This window comes from Herpailurus yagouaroundi, unplaced genomic scaffold (genome assembly GCF_014898765.1).
Source record: "Herpailurus yagouaroundi ecotype Mexico unplaced genomic scaffold, PumYag 221, whole genome shotgun sequence".
Taxonomy (NCBI): Eukaryota; Metazoa; Chordata; class Mammalia; order Carnivora; family Felidae; genus Herpailurus; species Herpailurus yagouaroundi.
In genome coordinates this window covers 18,735,118-18,756,664 of record NW_024412452.1, presented here as the reverse complement: position 1 = coordinate 18,756,664, position 21,547 = coordinate 18,735,118, and the positions used below count along the sequence as shown (strand labels likewise).

At 35.3% G+C, this 21,547-nt stretch overlaps 1 protein-coding gene across 6 annotated transcripts in view; it reads right to left on the bottom strand.

Annotated features, from left to right (window-relative positions):
• Window positions 1–21,547, bottom strand: part of VPS54 (VPS54 subunit of GARP complex) — a 140,214-nt gene that overhangs the window by 98,934 nt on the left and 19,733 nt on the right. For 5 of the 6 annotated variants that reach the window (XR_005785461.1, XM_040458275.1, XM_040458277.1 and 2 more), the window contains exons 3-7: window positions 20,387–20,628; window positions 11,769–11,847; window positions 9,796–9,830; window positions 6,999–7,130; window positions 3,292–3,677 (exon numbers count right to left, since the gene is read on the bottom strand). Coding sequence is in view for 5 of the 6 variants with exons in the window: in XM_040458275.1 (XP_040314209.1) it covers window positions 3,292–3,677; window positions 6,999–7,130; window positions 9,796–9,830; window positions 11,769–11,847; window positions 20,387–20,628 (874 nt within the window). In the remaining variant the exon portion in view is untranslated. The remainder of the gene's footprint in view (window positions 1–3,291; window positions 3,678–6,998; window positions 7,131–9,795; window positions 9,831–11,768; window positions 11,848–20,386; window positions 20,629–21,547) is intronic. The other variant, XM_040458276.1, reaches the window with a different exon arrangement.

The window sequence follows — 21,547 nt, the reverse complement described above, 5'->3', positions numbered from 1 at the left end:
TACCAAGTTGGGGGCATAAATATTTATGATTGTTAGATCTTCTTGATGGACAGACTCCTTTATTATGATACAGTGATCTTCTTCATCTTGTCCTTGGTTTAAAATCTAGCTCGTCTTATATAAGTATTGCTACTCCAGCTTACTTTTGACATCCATTTGCATGATAAATGTTTCTCCATCCCTCACTTTCAATCTGCACGTGTCTTTAGGACCAAAATGAATCTTTTAAGCAGCATATAGATGGGCCTTATTTATTTATTTATTCAATTATTTATTCAATCCATTCTGATACCCTATGTCTTTTGATTGGAGCACTTAGTCCATTTACATTCAGAGTAATTACTGATAAAAATTTGGTGCCATTGTATTACCAATAAAGTTGCTGATTATGGAGATTTTCTCTATTCCTTTCTATTCTTTGTTGCTTTTGATCTTTCTTTCCCACTCAAAGGGTCCCCTGTAACATTTCTTGAAGAGCTGATTTAGTGTTCACAAACTCCTTTAGGTTTTGTTTATCTGGGAAACTCTTTATCTCCCCTTCTATTCTGAATGACAACCTTATTGGATAAAGTATTCTTGGCTGCAGATTTTTCCCATTGCACATGCTGATGATATCCTGCCACTCCATTCTGGCCTGCAGGTTTCTGTGGAGACATCTGCTGCAAACCTGATTTGCCTTCTCTTGTAGGTTAGGGATTTCTTTTCCCTTGCTCTTTTCAGCATTCTTTCCTTACCTCTATATTTAAAAAAATTTCACTATGATGTCTTGGTGTTGGCTGGCTTTTGTTATATTTGATGGGAGTTACCTGTACCTCCTGGATTTGGATGTCTGGCTCCTTCCCCAGATTAGGGAAGTTGGAAGCTATAATTTGCTCAAATAAACCTTCTGCCCCCTTTCCCCTCTCTTCTTCTGGAACTCCTATGATACAAATGTTATTACACATTATGGAGTTGCTGAGTTCCCTAAGTCTACATTCATGATTCAATACTTTTCTTTCTTCTCTTCAGCTTCATTATTTTCCATAGCTTCTATATCAGATTCATTCCTCTGCTTCATCTATCCTTACTTCATTACATCCAGTCTGTTTTGCATCTTTGTTATAGCATTTTTTATTTCAGCCTGACTAGTTTTTAGCTCTTTTACCTCTGCAGTAAGGGCTTCTCTAATGTCTTCTATGCTTTTCTCAAGCTCAGCTAGTATCCTTATGATTGTTGTTTTAAATTCTAATTCAGGTATATTACTTACATTTGTTTTGAGTAAATCCCTGGCCATGACCTCTTCTTGTTTCTTTTGGGGCAAATTCCTCCATCTTGTCATTTTGACTAAGCCACTGTTTTTGTGTATGTGTTAGGAAAGACTTATATGTCCTGCTGAGTGTAATGGCTGTATTAAGAAGAGGTCCTATACTGTTCAGGGCCTGGCATGTCAGAAAGTATTTCAGAGTGTGTACTCTGCAGAGAGTGGCTGCTCTTTCCCTCAGGTCAGTTCTTTGCAGTGTTTCTCCTTGCCTGCATTGGGGAGTGTTGGGACCTTGTCCAGTGTGTGGCATTTTAACTAGGTGTGCTTTGGTCTGCTTGTTAAAATAAGCCTGATCCTATTTCCACTAGAGCTGAAACTTTGCCACACTCTATCTATCAAGTTCAGAAGAATTGATACATGTGGAGGATTTGTGTTGGTCTTTGGGGGAAGGAGCCTGTTGTGCTGGTTATCAGGCCAACTTGCTATAGTAAAAATGCACCCACAGGGCACAGTGGGGTGGGGCCTGGTGTAAGCAGCTCCAGCCTCCACTGGGGGCAGTGTGTTGCTCATTGAAGTTTCTCTGTGCTGATGGGCAGGGCGGGGGGGAATGGGTCACCCCACTCTCTCATCCCCAAAAAGGGGAGTTCGCATCTGCTGCTGTTCAGGAAGGCTTCACAGAAGAGCAAACAATCTCCTCTCTTATGTCCCAGGCTTCTGTCAGAACTCTGCTTTCATCTGGTGCCCAAGCCATCTGCCTGTCTGGTGGCACAGACCTCCTGTGTTTTATCTCAGGCATGCAGCTGGGTTTCAAAAACTCCAAATTTTAGGGACCCAGCGCAGCACAAATCTATGCTGATCCTCTGGAAAAGGGTCTTGCCACGCTATAGTTGGTGCCAGTTTGTTCCAGAAAAGCAGTCACATGCCCACGCAGGGGGCTTGGAATTCATGGTAAAACACAGCCAAAAGCTGGTTTCTTGGCTAGCTGCCTTCAGCAGGTGCCTCTACTGCAATGCTAATTAATGAGGTGGCTCAATGGTGTCTGCCATCTCTTTTGTCCCCTGAGAGGCAGTACCACCTCTCCCAAATACACTCCAAGAAGGGGAACTGTTTCTCCTAGTGAGACCCAGGAGATCCTCAGACCATTCTGTCCACTCCGGGGCCTCTGCCCTCCTTTCCCACAGGAGCACCCCTAAGTCTGCCAGGCATGACCCGAACAATGGTGCAGAATTCTAAAACTTCAGATTTTGAGCTTCATGCTTGTATGCACTTACAATAATCACCCCCTCACCTCCTCCCAGTCAAGGGTTTTGGGGAAGACTTTCTTGTGCAACCCTGTGCACTGCTTTCTCTCACTGTCTCTGTGACCAGGGCTCCCTCTCCTCCACAGCACCTACAGTTCTTTTCTCCCCCAAGTCAACTCTCCACAGCTCCTACCTTCCACGATGTGCCTGTTTTTCTCTCCAGATGTGCAGTTTGTTCTCTCAGTCTTCAGATCAATTCCTTGAGTGTTCAGAATGATATAGTATTTATCTAGCTGTGCTTGAGCGACAAGGCAAGCATAGGGTCCCTCTACTACTCCACCATCTTAACTCACAAACACCCAGGACCATACCAAAGATTTTAAGTAATTTCTACACCCAATGTGGGGCTAAACCCCCAGATCAAGAGCCACATGGTCCACCAACTGAGCCAGCCAGGGACCATAAAATGAACTTATTCTGAGATACACTGGTATTCCTTCTTCACCTTGATCTACTACCTTCACAAAAAACTATTTTAACATTTTCAAAATGTTATTTTCAAAGCTGTGACTGGCCTTTCATTGACTGGCATCCTCTACCAGAAAATTTAATTTTGTTTCTCCATCCAAATGTTTCTGTAAATATTAGTCCTTATGATTTGCTAAGACTAAAACAGCACAATGATAACATTACTAAACAGATCAGTCTAGAAGAAAAACTATTCACGTAACTAAATACATTCACACTTCTTCAGCTTTAAAATTTTTAAATTTCTAACATTATTTCCAATAGCTTATTTAAAGGACATACCGGAAGCTGTGAATGCCCTGAAGTTCCTGCTGTAGAACCTCTTGTGTTGTTGCTATTAAGTCCAATGCTCCAACAAATTCAGAAGTGGATAACAACACCTGTACTGTAGGCTGAGTTTGGTGTACAGTGGCCATTAACTTGAGTTTATTGTACACTTTAACACAATTATTTCTGGTAAGTGCCAGTCTTAAAATGTGTAGTGATCCTTCACACATTACTTTATCAATCTGTGCAATTTTATCTCGAAGCATTTTTACAGCCTGGGAAGTTTTCTTGAGGTAGTCCTGCAATTCGTGTTGAGAGGTCATAGCATGAAAAAATGCTTCTGAACGTAGAGAGATCTGATGAGCAATGTTTACTTCCACAATATCCAGATAATGGCTCAGCTTAAGAGGGAAGAAAAAAAATTTCATAAGAGTATTGTAAGTATACCTTCTTTGACTATCCACATACTTTCTGAAAATGATACAAGATTTCTATACGTATTTTAAATCCCATTGTGTGAACTATTTGATTATGGAATTCTTGATGTTGAGCATAACAGAACAGAAGGGAGATAAAAGGTAACAGCCCAAATATTAATAAATTTAAGACAAAAGAGTAGAAGAAGCTGATTTACCTTCTTCCTCTGCTCCTGCTATTACTGCCCTCCAAATACCAACTACTTTCTAGAAAGTAAGAGTCATCAGAGATCATTATCTAGTTTTAGAAGTTCTAAGATCTGAGACAGAATGATCTCCTTAACCGTCACACCATCACACATCACTTATCTGACTAAAAGCTTATTATAGTTACTGTTTATTGACCTCCTCCTTCTATATACCAGGCACTGGTATTTTATACACATAATTTTCTAGTTCTAACAATCTTAGAGTACAAGTATTATTTGTATTCTTATTTTTACAGATGAGGAAACTGAGGCTCAGAGACATTAAATAATTTGAATAAAGTCATGTGGTTAGTAAGTGGAAAAACTAAAATTTGAATCCAGGCCTGACTCAAAAACTGAAGCTCTTTCTATTATACCACACTTCTGCAAAATACTAAAGAATTCATGATCCAGTCACAAATTATGGAAAGTAGTAGAATTCACTGGGACATTTTTTTCAAGGCTGCTTATCTTACATTTCAAAAATTATTCTTGGGGCGTTTGGGTGGCTCAGTCAGTTGGGCGTCCGACTTCAGCTCAGGTCATAATCTTGCAGTTCACAAGTTCAAGCCCTGCATATGGCTCTGGGCTGACAGCTCAGAGCCTGGAGCCTGCTTCGGATTCTGTGTCTCCCTCCCTCTCTGCTCCTCCCCTGCTCATGCTCTGTCTGTCCCTCTCTCAGAAATAAAGAAACATTAAAAATATTTTAAAAGATTATTCTTTTATCAATTTGTAAAACTCAGTTTATTGCCAATATATTTTCCTTTTAAAATATGCCTTAAATGAATTCACATTTTATTTGTAACACAACCAAGATTAATTCCTAGAGTAACATATATTTAAAAATACTAATTTCAAATATGGGCTTCTAACACTTGAGTTGTCTTTTCTTCCTTTCTAATTGCATATGCATATGCTACATTATCTTCTACTTCTCTCCCACTTTTTAACTTTTAGATTCTTCAACCTATAGCTCAAGCTCTAGGCATTCTCTCTCAACATCTCACGAGAATTCACAGTGCTAAAGGGTTAATGGGCTTTCAACATGTAGGACTCATAAAATTAGAAGAGATTATTTGGTCACCAACATTGTTTCCTTAAAACCATGCAAGATCACACATATCTTCAACAAAGCTCCTTCAGTAATCTATCATAATATATAATAGGTTACAAACAAGAAAATTTTCCATAGTTTAAATCTCTTCAGTTTATACCCTTTTACTGTTGTTCTTTTCATCTTCAACACGTCTGTGCACTTATTTACCTAAAAAGCAATATGGGGACAAAGGTACTTGGGTACATTGCAAGCTAAAGTAGACTCAATTTTCAGAATAGTAAATGGAGAATGAGTAACTCCTTTAGGAGAGTGCTACTCAGAATTCGGTTTATATGCTGCTGCCAGTCTGTGAACTATTTAAGAGGTCCATGATAAAATAAGGAAATTTGCTGGAAAGTAAATCAACTATATCACTAAGTCTACTGAACTGTTTTTTCATAGAAAGACTTTCTTAATAAAGGAAGCACTGCAATGATTTACATTCTAGTGCAAACCACTAGGTTTCATCACAAACCAGCACTTTGGGTAGCATTACAATAAAATACAAATTATCTAACCCTGGTTGTAGCATTCCCTCTCTTAAAACATAGCAAGATATAAACAGCTGTTTGTCAATCGTAAAGTGAGTTTGAAAGTGTTCTCTTGGGATCCTTTCTTCCACTCCTTTTCTAAGACAAGAGTAGAATAAGATGAAGCCCAAATGTAAATATAATGATCTTAATTCTGCAACTTACCAAAAAATAAAATTCCATTACTTTAGTCACTTTATACATTTACCATGAGAAAATTCTTTCATTTGAATTTCAAAGATTTCTGCAAGTTATCAATATTCCATTGATCTATTCTTTTCAACAGCATAATATTTTCATAATTCATTTCCTATTAAAATTCTATAAAGGGAACAATTTTTAGTCTTCCTAAAAGTATTTAGGAAGTATTAGTATTTAGGAAGAGATTTTCATTGGCTTTTGTTGTTTTCTCTTTTAAGGTGACTAGTCTAGCAGGGCATATATTGGAATGTGAAAAAAAGCAGTCTGAGAATGAGCCTGTGTCCATAAACCCATCATTTTCATCGGATTTATGAATTTGTTCCTACTCAAGGAAAACCTTTATATGTGAAAATGTTGCCAAAGGAAAAATTACTCCATTTTTATTTTCAACTGTAAGAAAAAGAATACTCATGATTCTTTCCTTACATGTCTTCTCCTCTTCTCCCCAAACTAGTTTCCTCTTCAGTTACTGGACCTCATTTATTGAATAGTAGTCCTGAGACAAGTTTCCAGACTGCCAAGAGATGTCACTAACCTGAAACAAAATGCTTTCTTCTCAGTTTAAGAACCAGTTTTAGAAACGCTCTAAACTGAATGCTGGGAAAGAATAGGAATCAAAGACCTTTACTTCCTATTCAAGTTTTAAAAGATTCTTGATATAGGAGTTAAGATGTGTTTAAAATTCTACATTTTAAATGATTTTAAGATGCTGATTTCTCCCTTAGAGAACACTATAAAAATTTTTAGAAACTGCTGACTACTAACATGTAAAAGATCAGGCTTTGCAAAGCTAAAAATACTATATTTTTTAACTATACTTTTGCTTCGAAATAATCATCCTTACTACGTATAAATAAGGAAAAACAGCACCTTTGCAAAAGTTGATTTTCCATACCTTAAATCCTAAAGAATATAAAATTTGCCAATGGATTTTTGGAGATAAATGTAAAGCAATTAATTGTGTTGTCTAATATATCCTTCCAACCTAAATTCTAGCAACTGCTATTTTGGATAAGAAGCACTCAAACAATTAGCTTTTCCTTTTTCACCAGTACAACTTGTTTTCCATTGAATCGAATGTTTTTACTTTTATCAGTTAAAATTTGAAGGCAGTAACAATAAAAATGAAATTAAATTAGCCCTTACTAAATAACTAAATCTGAACCCACACAAAAGGTACTACTTAACTATAATAAAGTTTTCTACATGGGAAAAGTAAAAAAGAAATTACCTTTTCTTGTAGCAACTTTGAGGAAGCTGCATCACGATTTCCTTTTCCACCAGCAGTATTAAAATGAGACCATGGTAAAACTGAATTAAAAGTTAAGGAATCGTCCAAGGCAAAATCTGGTTTCATAAAAATCTATTAAAAAATGTATTTTCCTCGATTAGATAAACATTTCTTTTACATCCATTATCCCTTCAAACATCATAAGACCATTAATAATAAACTTGGATCTCAAGCATAAACAGAAAAGCAAGTGATGTGCTGATTTACACAAGAATCTGTATAAACATGTATAGTTCCATCAAGTTTAAAATACTCATAAAAGACAGAAAAATGTTTTTTGTCTTTACCAATGGAGATAATCATTCCATTATTATGTGATCAAATTCACTAATATAGTACCACTAAGATTATACCAAAGGGAGACATCCTCTTTATCCAAAAATTTCTATATTATTTCCCCCACTGATAGCAGTTTTTAAAAAAATCCCAAATGTCAATTTCTCTATATTTCTATTTTCTCCTGCTTAAAATGTTTTCAAAATTACTTTGTAGATTAGATATATACTGAATTTTAAAACCAAAACAAATTCAATTTTATGAAAAGACTACTCTTTTTCCTTTACATACTTCATTCATCTGGGCACTAAGTCCTACCCACTATATTTTCTAAATAATACTTGAATCCTCTCTCTCTTCTAAGTCTATAGCATTTCATCAGTGCAGCCCCTCATTACCTCTGGATTACAGACATGTCTATTTAATGATATGTTTCCTCAATCTATCCCCTCTACTAATGTCAGATATACTTTTTAATGTTTATATATTTTTGAGAGAGGGAAAGAAAGAGAGAGGATCTGAAACAGGCTCTGCGCTGTCAGCACAGAGCCTGACACAGGGCTCAAACTCACAAACCACTAGACCATGACCTGAGCAGAGGTTGGATGCTTAACCGACTGAGCCACCCAGGCACCCCATCAGATATACTTTTAAAATACAAGTATAGGGGCGCCTGGGTGGCTCAGTCGGTTGAGCGTCCGGCTTCAGCTCAGGTCATGATCTCACGATTTGTGAGTTCGAGCCCCGTATCAGGCTCTGTGCTGACAGCTCAGAGCCTGGAGCCTGTTTCAGATTCTGTGTCTCCCTCTCTCTCTGCAACTTTCCCACTTGTGCTCTCTCTCCCTCTCTCTCTCTCTCTCTCAAAAATAAATAAACATAAAAAAAAAAAATACAAGTATAACTGAATTAATTTCTGTTTTAATCTCTCAATGGATTCCCATGACCTCAGGACCAAACTTTTTAGAAGGGCATCAAAAGCCTTTCGTTTTTTTTTTTTTAACCCCCTCACTGATTTGTATCTTGCCACTCCCACTACTTAGAAGTTACATTGTAGTAATGCTCAACTATCTTCCATACCCTGGTGCTGTTATCTTTGTATGCGCTTTCAGCCTAGAATGCTCTTTCCTATTTCCTAGAGAATACAACCCAAACAAAAGGACAAATTTATCTCCGTATGATTACTTACTCGATCTCTGAACACATCAATTACCCCATCTTTGAACACAAGTACATATACCACATATATTTATGTATCTCATACTTTACAAAAATTATTTATTTAATATGTGTATTGCCCCCTGGAGACCATATGCTCCTGGATTTACAGCTAATTAATCTTTGTATCTCTACTACCTAGCATAAGGCCTGAAACACAGTTTAACTTAACTACTTACCTAATTAATTTCTAGATTTTATTTTTACTGATTTTACCTATATCCAAAAACCAGTATAAAGGGATAGGGAAAATCTAACTAGGGACATGAATGTATTTTCTAGTCCCGTTTAGTATATTTTAAAGTACTTATTAATTCAATAAATATTTACTGATAATCTAACTCTTATGCTACGCACAAAAGGGGAAACAAAGATAAATTATTACATAGGTCTTAATCTTAAGGATCTTCAGTCCACTAGATGTGATAAAATACACACATAAATATCTTATAAAAAGTGACAAATGCCTTAAAAAGGAAGGCACAGGTCTACATAAAATGCTATGGAAATTCAGCAAAGGGGCCAATTATCTTCAGTTGGAAAGATATGTATTTATGTAAGGTTGCCATTTAAGCAAGAGAATGTAAAGAAAGGATCAGATATGAGGAGTTGAGGGAAAAGTCTTCCAGCTAAAGGAACAGTACAAGTAAAGCACAGAGCCAGCAAAAAAGTTTGGCTGAAATAAAGAATGGGTAAAGATTAGTAAGCAAAAGTTAAGAGAGTGATTATGATGGAAATGAATAATTAAGGGTCTTAAATGACAGAGTTTGAATTTTATTTTGTAGGAATCAAAGAACTGTAGAAATGACTGCCCTCTTCTTTTTGCTTCTGTCTTGTCTTTGTCTTCTCACCCTAGAGAGCAGTTATCACAGACCTCTTGGAGAATCTGATTAATGCAATGGCCTCTTTCCCCTGGGGGAACAGGGGGACATCTACTACATACCTCTACAAAATTTTTCACACAAAGGAAAGATCTCCTAATAATGTGAAGGGGCAGTAAGATCAATAAAATTCTTTTTTAGAATGGAGAGACTTAATTATATTTGTAAGTTTCAGCAACGAAGAAGAAACTGATGAAGTACAAGAGAGAAGAAAAATGATGCACAAAGTCCCAGAAGATGCAAAGTGGTTAAAGTGTGAGAAAGTCAAATGAAAGCTTCTTATAAGGCAAAATTAAAGATATTTAAGATTATAAAAAGTTAAAGATATTAAAAAGCAGTATTCTCATTTATTAAAGCTTTGTTACCTTAGGTACTTGCTCCAGATCTGTCCTGGATTTATCTATGAAAAAGGGGAAAATATGATTTTTTAAACTTGTTTTCACTTTATTCCATAAAATACATTTTGACTAGATTCTGTACTATGCCACTATATAACCACATAAATTCCCTCAACAAACATCTATCAGGTACTTCCTGTATGCCTAGTAGTAGACAAAACACTGAATAAATCCTAGGTTTCAAATAATTTTAATCAATTGCATGGTATCAATAAAACAACTAAATATATTTCAAGTCTTTTTTAAATGGACACAGAAAGCTTGTTGATTGATATCTTATTAAGTTTTGGTGAAATTAAGTTTGGCATACAGTTAAAAAATGAATTCAATACTAATATAGGAATACTGTTTTTATTGTTCAAAATACCCACCATCCCATCCAGAACTTATGATCAAAGATTTTAACACCATATCAATTTTCTTCTTAGACATTTAGTTTGTATCAACAACAAACCTGCAAAGGAACCTACTTTACCTTCATCTCACCAACTAGATCTCAGAGGACATACCCTTTCAAAAGTAACCTTTCTGGGTTGGACTCCATGCCTTCCTGCCTCTTTCATGAGCTTGCTTCGTCCTCAATTACCCTGCCTCTTTCTGTATCTTCAACCTGTTGCCTTCTAATAGCTCTTCCTGTCTGCATACAAACATGCTCAGCTTTCTTCCATTAAAACAAATAAAGATAAAGCTAAAACCCAGGGCCTGGAGTAGGCTGAGGCAAGGGAGGACCTCCAGTACAAAATTTAAGAAAGCACTCACTCTCAGGGTTATGCAAATGCCTCTCCCACCTCATCTTGTGTTGACCATGCAAAAACATTCATCCACTCTGTTCTAGATAGCCAATATCCTGTATCTCAAACCCTAAAGTCATACCCACATTGGTTGTCTCCATTTCTTTCTCTTGTACTCACTCCTTAACATATAGTATTGTGTTTTCTGTAACTATCACTTTAAGTCTGAATGTCCTCCTTAAGATCTCCTAAATTGCGAAATCCAAAGAAACTTCTCAGTGTGCAAACTGATCTATCATTACCAACAACTAACTGATGACCAAAACCTGTGCTTTGATCTCTAACTTATCTCTCAAATGCCTAAATTATTTTCCATCTTCATTTTAACTGCTTTTGGGGCCACATGATTTCTCACTTGTATTACTTCAATAGCCTTTTACTATCTCTTTGTCTCCAATTTTACCATCTTCCTTAAATTTATCTTCTACAACTATTTTCACAGTGAAATGTATAATCATAAATCTGATCATGTCTGGTTAAAAATATTTTGTGGCTCTGTACTGCTTTTAGAAAAGAAAAATTCCTTAACATGGCATATAAGGCACTTCATATTAGGGCCAACTCCGCTGCCCACTTCTTCAGCCTCATATCTTGCTCCCAGAAGAGCCAATATACCCAACTCTTGTAGTTTCTTGAAGATGCTCTGTTCTCTCTTGACTCTACTGCTTTGCTTTTACTGATCCCTCTTCCTAGAAGGCCTTTTCTCCACATAAATCTTTCTTAACAGCTACTTTAAAACACAGGCAATCATCAACTCTAGGAAGTTTTCTAAGGCTTAACAAATCAGGAGCTCTATACAATCTTACCACACTGAACTTACTGCTTGATATACAGTATTGCAACCTTACTCAGGAGACTTTCAGCTTCTTGAGGACAAGTGTTCTTTCTTATTCAACTATTATTAAGCAACAAGCAAAGTACCAAGCACCCAGATGTTAAATAAATATTTGTTGAAGTGAAGGATAACACTATGAGCCCCATGATTTTTCTTTCTCAAAAACTTTTGAAAAAGATTATGATCACAGGCTATAAAAATTTCACTAGAAATAAAAGATCCTCAAATTAAGATTTTGTTTGTTGATATTTACACTGTGCTACAAATACCACATATTCATCTATATATTTTCTACAAATAGCACATATTCATACCATGAGTATGTAAGAGAGTCCTGTCAAAAGTATCTTTAGGAGGACAAATATTCTTGCATCTCTCATGAGTCTTCTCTTTCTATAAAAAGACAAATAACAAAATAAATGCTATGTAGCAATATGAAAGCATCAAAATATTTCACAAAAGAATATACCAAATTAGTTGTACAAATTTTAACATGAAATCACTAACCTCTTGAACTTAAACAAGTATGCTTAATAAACCAAATATGAACTCTTTGAACACCTATATGCTTATTTATACCCATCCCATTTTATATAATTATAGTAAAACCTCCATAAATTTGGAATGAAGTGGGGGTACAAATGAAAGATCCTTATTTACATAACAGAAATCAATTGAGAATAACTTTTTAAAACAAGGAAGGAAATGTGAAAACCTATATACCTAAGATAGAAAGATAGGTATCAGTTAACCCTTTGTGACTCAAAGAAAAAGAAACCTCACTGACTTTAGACTAGATGATCACTAACAATTCTATCTTTTCAGAGACACCATAAATAGTACACATAGGGAAGTGGAGTATGGATAAGGAAAAAATACTGAGCTGGTAGTGTTCAGAGCTCTGATAGCAACTGTGGCAGAAACTACAGGATTGTCTTCAAACATGGTTATACATTTTGCAGTCCTACCCACAACGAATAAGAGTTCCTATTAGCCTATATTCTTGCCAGCATTTGGTGCTATCAGTGTTTCAATTTCTGATAGATTTCAGTTCTCATAGATTTCAATTTCAAATTCTGATAGATGTGTAGTGGCATCTCATTGTTATTTTAATTTGCAATTCCCTAATGACATATGAGCATCTTTTCATGTGCTTATTTGACATCTATATGTATTCTTTTATGAGATGCCTGTTCAGATCTTTCACCCATTTTTTTTATTGTGGCAAAATATACATAAAACTTATCACTTAAAACGTGATTATTAGTGATATTGACTATCTTTTCACATGCTTATTGGTCATTTGTACATCTTCTTTGGAGAAATGTCCATTCAAGTCCTTTTCCCATTTTTCAGTTGGGTTGTTTCTTATTGTTGAGTTTTAAGAGTTATTTGTACATTTTGGATACCGATCCTTTATCATATATGTGTTTTGAAAATATTTTCTCCCAGTGTCTAGCTTGTATTCTTTCTTTTAATGGTCTTGCACAGAGTGGAAGTTTTAAATTTTAACTAAGTCCAACTTGTCAATTTTTTCTTTCATGGATTGTACTTTTGATGCCATTATCTAAAAAGTCATCACCAAACTCAAAGTCATGTATTTTTCTCCTATGTAATCTTCTAGTTTTACAGTTTTGCATTTTACATTTAGGTCTATGATCCATTTTGTGCTAATTTCTGTGAAAGGTATGGGTAGTCTGTGTCTAGGTTCTTTTTATTTATTTATTTATTGCATGTGGATATCTAGGTGTTCCAGCACCATTTATTCAAAAGACTATGGAACTGCCTTTGCACCTCTATCAAAAATCAGTTGACTATATTTGTGTAGGTCTATTTCTGAGCTCTCTTCTGTTCCTTTGGTCTGTATATCTATTCTTTCACAAATACTACACTTTCTATATTACTATATCTTCACGGTAAGTCATGAAGTCAATTAGTGTCAGTCTTCCAACTTGGTTCTTCAATACTTTGTTAGCTATTCTCTTTTCCCTTTCTTTATAAACTTTGGAATTTGTTTCTTGGTATCTACAAAATAAATTGCTGGAATTTTAACTGAGATTGCGTTGAATCTATAGGCCAAGTTGGGAAGAACATTTTGACAATACTGAGTCTTCCTATCCACGTAAATGGAATCTCTATTTAGATCTTCACGGATTCCTTCCATCAGTTTTGTAATTATCCTCACATAGATCATATTCTGTTAGATTTATACCTAAGTATTTCATTTTCTTTGGTGCTAATGTAAATGGTGCTGTGCTAATTTCAAATTCTAATTGTCCATCAGTAGCATATAAGAAAGCAATTTACTTTTGTAATATTAACCTTGTATCCTGCAACTTTGGTATAATCGCTTATTAGTTCCAGGAGTTTCTTTACTGACTCTTTGGGATTTTCTACATAGACAATCATGATATCTGTGAATAAAGACAGTTTTATTTCTTCATTCCCAGTGTATATACCTTTTATTTCCTTTTCTTGTCTCATTGTGTAGAGTTTCCAGTACGATGTCAAAAGGAGTGGTGAGAACAGACATCCTTAGCTTGTTCCTGATCTTAAGTAGGAAAGCATCTAGTTTCTCACTATCAGTTGTAGGGTTTTTGTAGATACTATCAAGTTGAATTTGTTTCCCTTGGGGCACCTGGGTGGCTCAGTCAGTTAAGCGTCTGACTGGCTCAGGCCATGATCTCACAGTTGATGAGTTTGAACCCCACATCAGACCCTGTGCTGACAGCTCAAAGCCTGGAGCCTGCTTTGGATTCTGTGTCTCCCTCTCTCCCTGCTCTCCCCTGCTCGTGCTGTCTCTCTCTCAAAAATAAACATTAAAAAAATTAAAAAAAAAAAAAAGTTCCCCTATATTCCCAGTTTGCTGCATTTTTATCATGAATGGGTACTGAGTTTTATCAAACGTTTTCTCTGTATCTATTGATATGAACACACGACTTTTCTTCTTCAGCCTGTTAATTTATGGATTACACTAATTGCTTTTTGAATATTGGATCAACCTTACATATCTGGAATAAATCCCACTTAGTTATGGTATAGAATTCTTTCTATACGTTGTTGGGTTTGATTTTCCAATATTTTGTTAAGGACTTTTGCAACTATGTTCATGAGAGACAGTGGTCTGTAGTTTTCCTTTTTCATAATGTTTTTGTCTAATTTCAATATTAGGTTAATGCTGCATAAATAAGTTAGAAAGTATCCCCTTTGCTTCCATTTCCTGGAATAGATCATAAAGAACTGGTATAACTTCTTGCTTTAATGGCTGGTACAATTCACCAGTGAACTCATCTGGCCCTGGCGTTTTCTATTTTGAAAAATTATTATTGATTCAATTTCTTTAATAAGTATAGATTTATTCAGACAGAATTTGTGGGCATACAGTTTGTTCATAATATTATTTTACTATCTATTTAATGTCCATGAGATCATTAGTGATATGACCTCTTTCATTTCTAGTACTAATAATTTATGTCTTTTTTTTTTAATTAACTTGGCCAGACAATTATCAAGTTTATTGATCTTCTCAAAGAAACAGCTTTCAGTTTTATTGATTCTGTTGATTTCCATTTTTCAATTTCACTGATTTCTGGTCTAATTTTTATTATTTCTTTTCTTGTTTTGTTTTATTGTAAGATACTTGACACATGATGTCATTAGTTTCAGGTACAAACACAGTGATTCACCTTCTGCTAACTTTGAATATCATTTGTTCTTTTTGTCTCCTGTGGTAAAAGCTTAGATTATTAATTTTAGATTTTTTTCTTCACTAATATACGCATTCAAACTATTAAATTTCCCTCTAAGCAATGCTTTCACTAACCCACACATTTTGATACATTTCTATCAACTTTTCCTTAAGCTCACTGATTCTTTTCTCTGACATTTCATGTCTAGTGATGAATCCATCAAAGGCATTCTTCATTTCTGCTGTTTTCTATTTCTAGAATTTCCTTTTGATTCTTATTGTTTGCATCTCTCTGCTTACATTACCCATCTATTCTTACATGTTATCTACCTTTTCCATTAAGGTCTTAGTATATTAACCATAGTTGTTTTAAATTCCCAGTCTGAGAATTCCAACATTGTTGCCATCTGAGTCTCATTCTAGTACTTGCTCTTTAAACTGTGGGGTTTTCTTCTTATCTTTAGTGTATACTATAATTCTCTGTTGAATGCCAGATATGATGTACTGGATAAAAGGAACTGAGGTAAACAGGCATTTTGTGTGAGATTTATGTTTACCTGGCTAGGAATGAGGCTGTATTTACCGTTTGCTGTAGCTGCAGATGTTAGAGGCTAAAATTTCCTCTGGTGTCCTTGTTTTTGTCTCCCTTGCTGTCTTTTTTTGTTGTTGTTGTTTAATGTTTATTTATTTACTTTGAGACAGAGAGAGAGCAAATGGGGGAGGAGCAGAGAGAGAATCCCAAGCAGGTTCGCGCTGTCAGCACAGAGCTTGACACGGGGCTCGAACTCACAAATCATGAGATCATGACCTGAGAGTTGGAAACTTAACAACCTGAGCCACCCAGGTGCCCCTCCCTTGCTGCCTTTACAGATTTCTTAAATATTAAGTCTGAGACATTATTAAGACAATATTAAGTCTTTTAGTTGTATTCCCTTATTATACAGGTGCCCTATTGATATGGTGGGAAGATGTGGGAGGAAGGGAAGCATTCCAGAGTTCTGTGATTAGGCCTTTGTCTTTTAGTGAGTTTGCACCCCTGGGCTGTTACCTTCAAAAAGCCTCTAAGTTGTTGATTTTCAGTTTTTTCAGATTTTTTCTTGTGAGAACAGGAGTAGAAGCTTCCAAGCTCCTTCTAAGCTGAACCAGAAGTATTTTTAACTTTTTAAGAAATGGCTAAACTGTTTTCCAAAAGGGTTTGTACCACTCTAAATTCCCACCAACAGTATGTGAGAGTTACTCCACCAGGGCTGGCAATAGGGTGAGGCAAGCAAGGAGCCTAGGGTACAATATTTAAAGAGGTACCTACTCTTAGATTCTCATGCCCCTTCATATTTTACATCTCAGGCACCTTGCCAGCCTCATCCTAATACTCACCCTATCCTTCATATCTTCACCAAAATATGAAAGAATATGTGTAGACATGGTATTGTTTTTTTCCTTAAATATTTGGTAGAAATCAACAGTGAAGCCATGAGTGCTTGAGTTTGCTTCTTGAAAAGGTATTTAACATCGATTTCTTTAATAAGTATAAGGCTATTCATGTTATCTATTTCTTCTTGAGTGAGATTTGGTCATTTGTGTCATTCAACAAATATGTCAGTTACTCTAACTTGTTAAGTTTATTGGCATAAAATTGTTCAAATTAGTCTTGTAACCACTGTAGAATCTGTAGTGATGTCATCACTCTCATTCTTGTTACTGGTGATTATGTTTTTTCTTCCTGGATCAGCATTGCTTATAGGTCTGCCAATTTTTTTTAAGTTTTTTTTTTTTTTTTTTAACATTTATTCATTTTTGAGAGACAGAGTGTGAGCAGGGGAGGGGCAGAGAGAGGGAGACACAGAATTTGAAACAGGCTCCAGGCTCTGTCTGAGCTGTCAGACCAGAGCCTGACGCAGGGCTCGAACTCTCAAACTGCAAGATCCTGACCTGAGCTGAAGTCGGACACTAAACCGACTGAGCCACCCAGGCGCCCCGGTCTGCCAATGTTATCGATCTTCTCAAAGAATCAGCTTAGGGTTTCACTGATTTTTCTCTACTGTTTCTCTACTTTCTAGTTCACTGATTTTGACTTTGATGTTTCTTTCTTTCTTCTGCTTATTTTGGTTTAAATTTGTTCTTGTGGTAGCTTTTTAAGGTGGAAGTTGAAGTCACTAATTTGAGACTATTCTTCTTGTCTAATATATGCATCTACTGCTATAAATTGTTCCCTAAGTACCGCCAGAGTAGCATGCCACAAATTCTGATATGTTGTGTTTTTATTTCCACTCAGTTCAAACAAGAGCTGCCTTTGGAACAACGTAGGGGCTAGGGACACCAATGTCCAATAATCAAAAATCCAAGTATAACTTTTAACTCTCCAAACACTTAACTACCAACTACTGTGGACCAGAAGCCTTAACAGTAACAAAAAGTCAATCAACACATATTTTGTATATTACACATTACATATTATTTCTTAAAATAATCTAGAAAAAAATGTTATTAAGAAAATCATAAGGAAGGGGCGCCTGAGTGGCTCAGTCAGTTGGGCATCCAATTTTGGCTCAGGTCATGATCTTGTGGTTCCTGAGTTTGAGCCCTGGGTCGGGCTCTGTGCTGGCAGCTCAGAGCCTAGAGCCTGCTTTAGATCCTTGTCTCCCTCTTTCTCTGTCCCTCCCCTGGCTCATGCTGTCTCTGTCTCTCTCTCTCTCAAAGATAAACATTAAAAAAAAAAAAAAAGTTTGTTTTTAAAAAAAGAAAATCATAAGGAAAATACATTTACAGTACTGTGACTGTACTTATCAAAAAAATCTGCATATAAGTGGATCTGCATGGTTCAAACCAAGTTGTTCAAGGATCAATGGTTCTAATTTCCTTTTCCTCTTCAACCCACATTTTTATTTAGAAGTGTTAATTTTGGTTTCCAAGTATTTGTGGATTTCCCACACACTTTTCTGTCAATAATTTCTAATTTAATTCTACTGTGGTCAAAGAATATACTGTGTATGACTTGAAGACTTTTAAATGTATTAACATTTGTTTTATGGTTCAGATTATGTTGATAAATGTTCCAGTAACACTTCAGAAGAAAATGTATTCTTCTGTGTTGGGTGGAATGTTGTTTCAATGTGTTCTTTCAAAGTCAATTCAGGTTGATTGACAGTGCTGTCATTGAGCACTTGTTATTGAGAGACAAGTATTAAAATCCCCAACCAGAATTGTGAATTCATCCATTTCCGCCATAAAATTCCTACTTTTTGTTTCATATATTTTGAAGCTCTGTTTTTACAGACTAAATGTTTAGAAATATATCCTCTTGATTAACTTAACACTTTTATCATTATAAAATAATCGTTACCCCTAGGATAGTCTTTGCTTGGAAATCTGCTTTGGTTGGTATTAATACAGCCATTCCAGCTTTCTTTTGACTGGTGTTAGCATGGTATATCTTTTTCCATCGTTTTACTTTTCAAATGTTCTGTGTCTCTGTATTTAAAGTACACTTCTTATAGGCAGCATACAGTTGGGTCTCGCTTTTTCATCCAATCTCACACCCTCTGACTTGTAATCAGGGTGCTTAAACATATACATTTAATATGATTATTGACAGGGTTAGGTTTAGGTCTATCATCTTTAAGTTTTTCTTTTTTCTCATCCATTCTTTGCTCCCTTTTTACCCTTTTTCTGCCTTTGTTTGCATTGAGAATTTTTTTCATTTCATGTTATCTCTTCTGTTGGCTTATTAGCTATAATACTTTGTTATTTTAGTGGTTGCTTAAGGGTTTATTGTTCATAATCCTTGTTAGAAATGTAAGCTTTTTAATGGAGAGAAATAGTGTGTTTTGGTCTCTGTTGTATCCCTAGTGTTTAGAACAGTGCCTGGCACATGGAAGGCATTTAATAAATATTTGATCAATAAATGGATAAATAGAGAAGCCAAATGGTAGGTTATGGGGCATGAGATTACAAACCATCAAAAAGAAGGCATATTAAAGCTCATCCACTTAACAACATCCAGACAGCTATGATTGTTGAAAACAACACAAAAACTTGGGGCACCTGGGTGGCTCAGTTGATTAAGCATCAGACTCTTGTCTCAGCCCAGGTCTTGATCTCAGGGTCATGAGTTCAAGCCCCATGTTGCACTCCACACTAGGTAGGCATGGAGCCTACTTTAAAAAAAAAAAAAAGAGGAACACAAAAACTCTAGACAGCATATGTGAATATACATTATATAAAAGTAAATAATATTTACGGGTGCTGTACAAAAATAGTAGGTAGTACTAAAAATTAACCAGATACTGTATAGTACTAATGCCAATAATGTAATCATATTTAGCCTATTTCCAAATCATAAAAGGAACAAAGTAATCAAGTGAAATGAAGTCAGCTAAATGCAAATTAGGCTTGCTAATGAAAAAAGTATAAAAAGGGATATTATAAAAATATAAATATCCCCTCTTCTACATGTAATATAGAACATGATCACTATAGTTAATAACACTGTATTGCATATTTGAAAGTTCCTAGGAAAGATTTTTTAAATCCTCATCACGAAAAAAAAAAATTTTTGTAACTATGTATGGTGACAGAGGTTAACTAGACTTATGGTGACCATTTTGCTATATATATAAATATCAAATCATTATGTTGTACACTTGAAACTATTATAATGTTATATGGCAATTATATTTCAGTAAAGAAAGAAGTTTTAATATCCCCTGTTCCATTTTAAAAGTGAGTTTCTTAAAAAACTAAAATGGTAACCAAAATTTTATTGAAAATACTAAAAATGAATAACAAGCCATCTCAAACTTAGGACCACTCGCTCAGAACTGAATGTAGAGCAATATATTATGTCTAAAGGTATCAAGACTATCTGCCAGAGCTAGCATGCTCTATTAAATTCTTTGTGGTAAATAAGAAACAAAGAAACAGTTCTATTCTGCTCATTTCTTAAACTTCACAAATCATCTGGGTTTTACTGGCCTAACAGAACAATTTTCTCCTTGGGAGGCAGGGTGGGTTGCATGTTGAATCTTAGCACTATTAGAAAAGTATAAGTGTGAAAAATCACTCCAGTAAGAGAAATATATTTACATATATCTAAGCAAAGAATTAAATACAACCCAGGACAGTAGAATGAATATAGACAGAAAAGAATACTGTAAGCTCATCAAAGATTATTGGTCAAAAATCTATAATAAATCAAACTAAAGATCTTTCTATCCCTTTTGACCTGACTTCAAGATTAGATATTACCTGAGAGATTTCCTGTTGATACACTGTAAAATGTTCCTTGCTGATCTGTGGGAGGTAGAATGAAGGTATGACTTCAGTGTCCACAAAGTCCAATCCCCATGTTTTTGTGAAGAAGTCAGATTCTCTTTTTGCTAATCTAGGATCATTTAATGCTGCTGGGAGGTTTACTTTGGAATGATATATAGTCCATCTATGTTGATCTGTAACTAGAGATGGGGTAACACATAAACTATTTGAATCACCTGCAAAAAGTAAACAAGAAAACTCTGTAAACTAAGTTCTACATTTGAAAGTACATCCTAGAAAAATAAAAATTGCTTAGTTTCTGCTCTATGCCAAGGCACCAAAATCTCTCTTTTATAACAAACGTTTTAATGAAAATCAATCTGATTAAATAAACTTCAGCTTTCAGCATCAATTGCCAAGGGAAGGAAAAGCATGTAAAAGATAAAGAATACACAAAATTTGAGAGTTGTATTTGCATCACGGGGTGGATCATAAAGAAAGTCTTTCATTAGTTCCTTTCCTTAATGTACAATTTCTCTTTTTTCAACATCAAAACTCTTCTACCTTTTTATTATATATATTCTATCCTTTAATACTTTTTTTCACAGGTTTACCTCTTTTCTGTTGTATTATGGCAGACACACCTGGTTCTAATATCCTTTGTTTGGCTTATGATTAGATGCCAGAAATGCTGCTGTGGCATTAATCATAGAGGAAACAAAAATATATAGTCAATTCTTGTTATTCATGGCAGTTTTGTTCTATAAAGTCATGGTAACAATTAGCAAATACGGAACCACTATTCCTAGGGGAAATAGAGGGGTAGGTACCTCCAAGCCTCTGTTCACAAAATTTTCATCAACCAATCAATAAATAATCTTCTGTGTTTCTGTTTAAAGACACCTTTAATATATATTGTTCATTCATTAACACTGAACTCATGGCTCATACCACTGTAATTCATACCTGAATGAATTTTCTTCATTAGTGCATACACTGCAGTCTTTTTGTGCTTAGAAACACTAGAAAGCACTTCAGCCCTACATCTGGTAACCATTTTTAAACAGCAAAAGCACCAATAAAAAGCTCAAAAATGCAAAAAATGTGGCACTGTTTAGACTACAAAAAAAGATACTTGTTTATAGCATGAGAGCT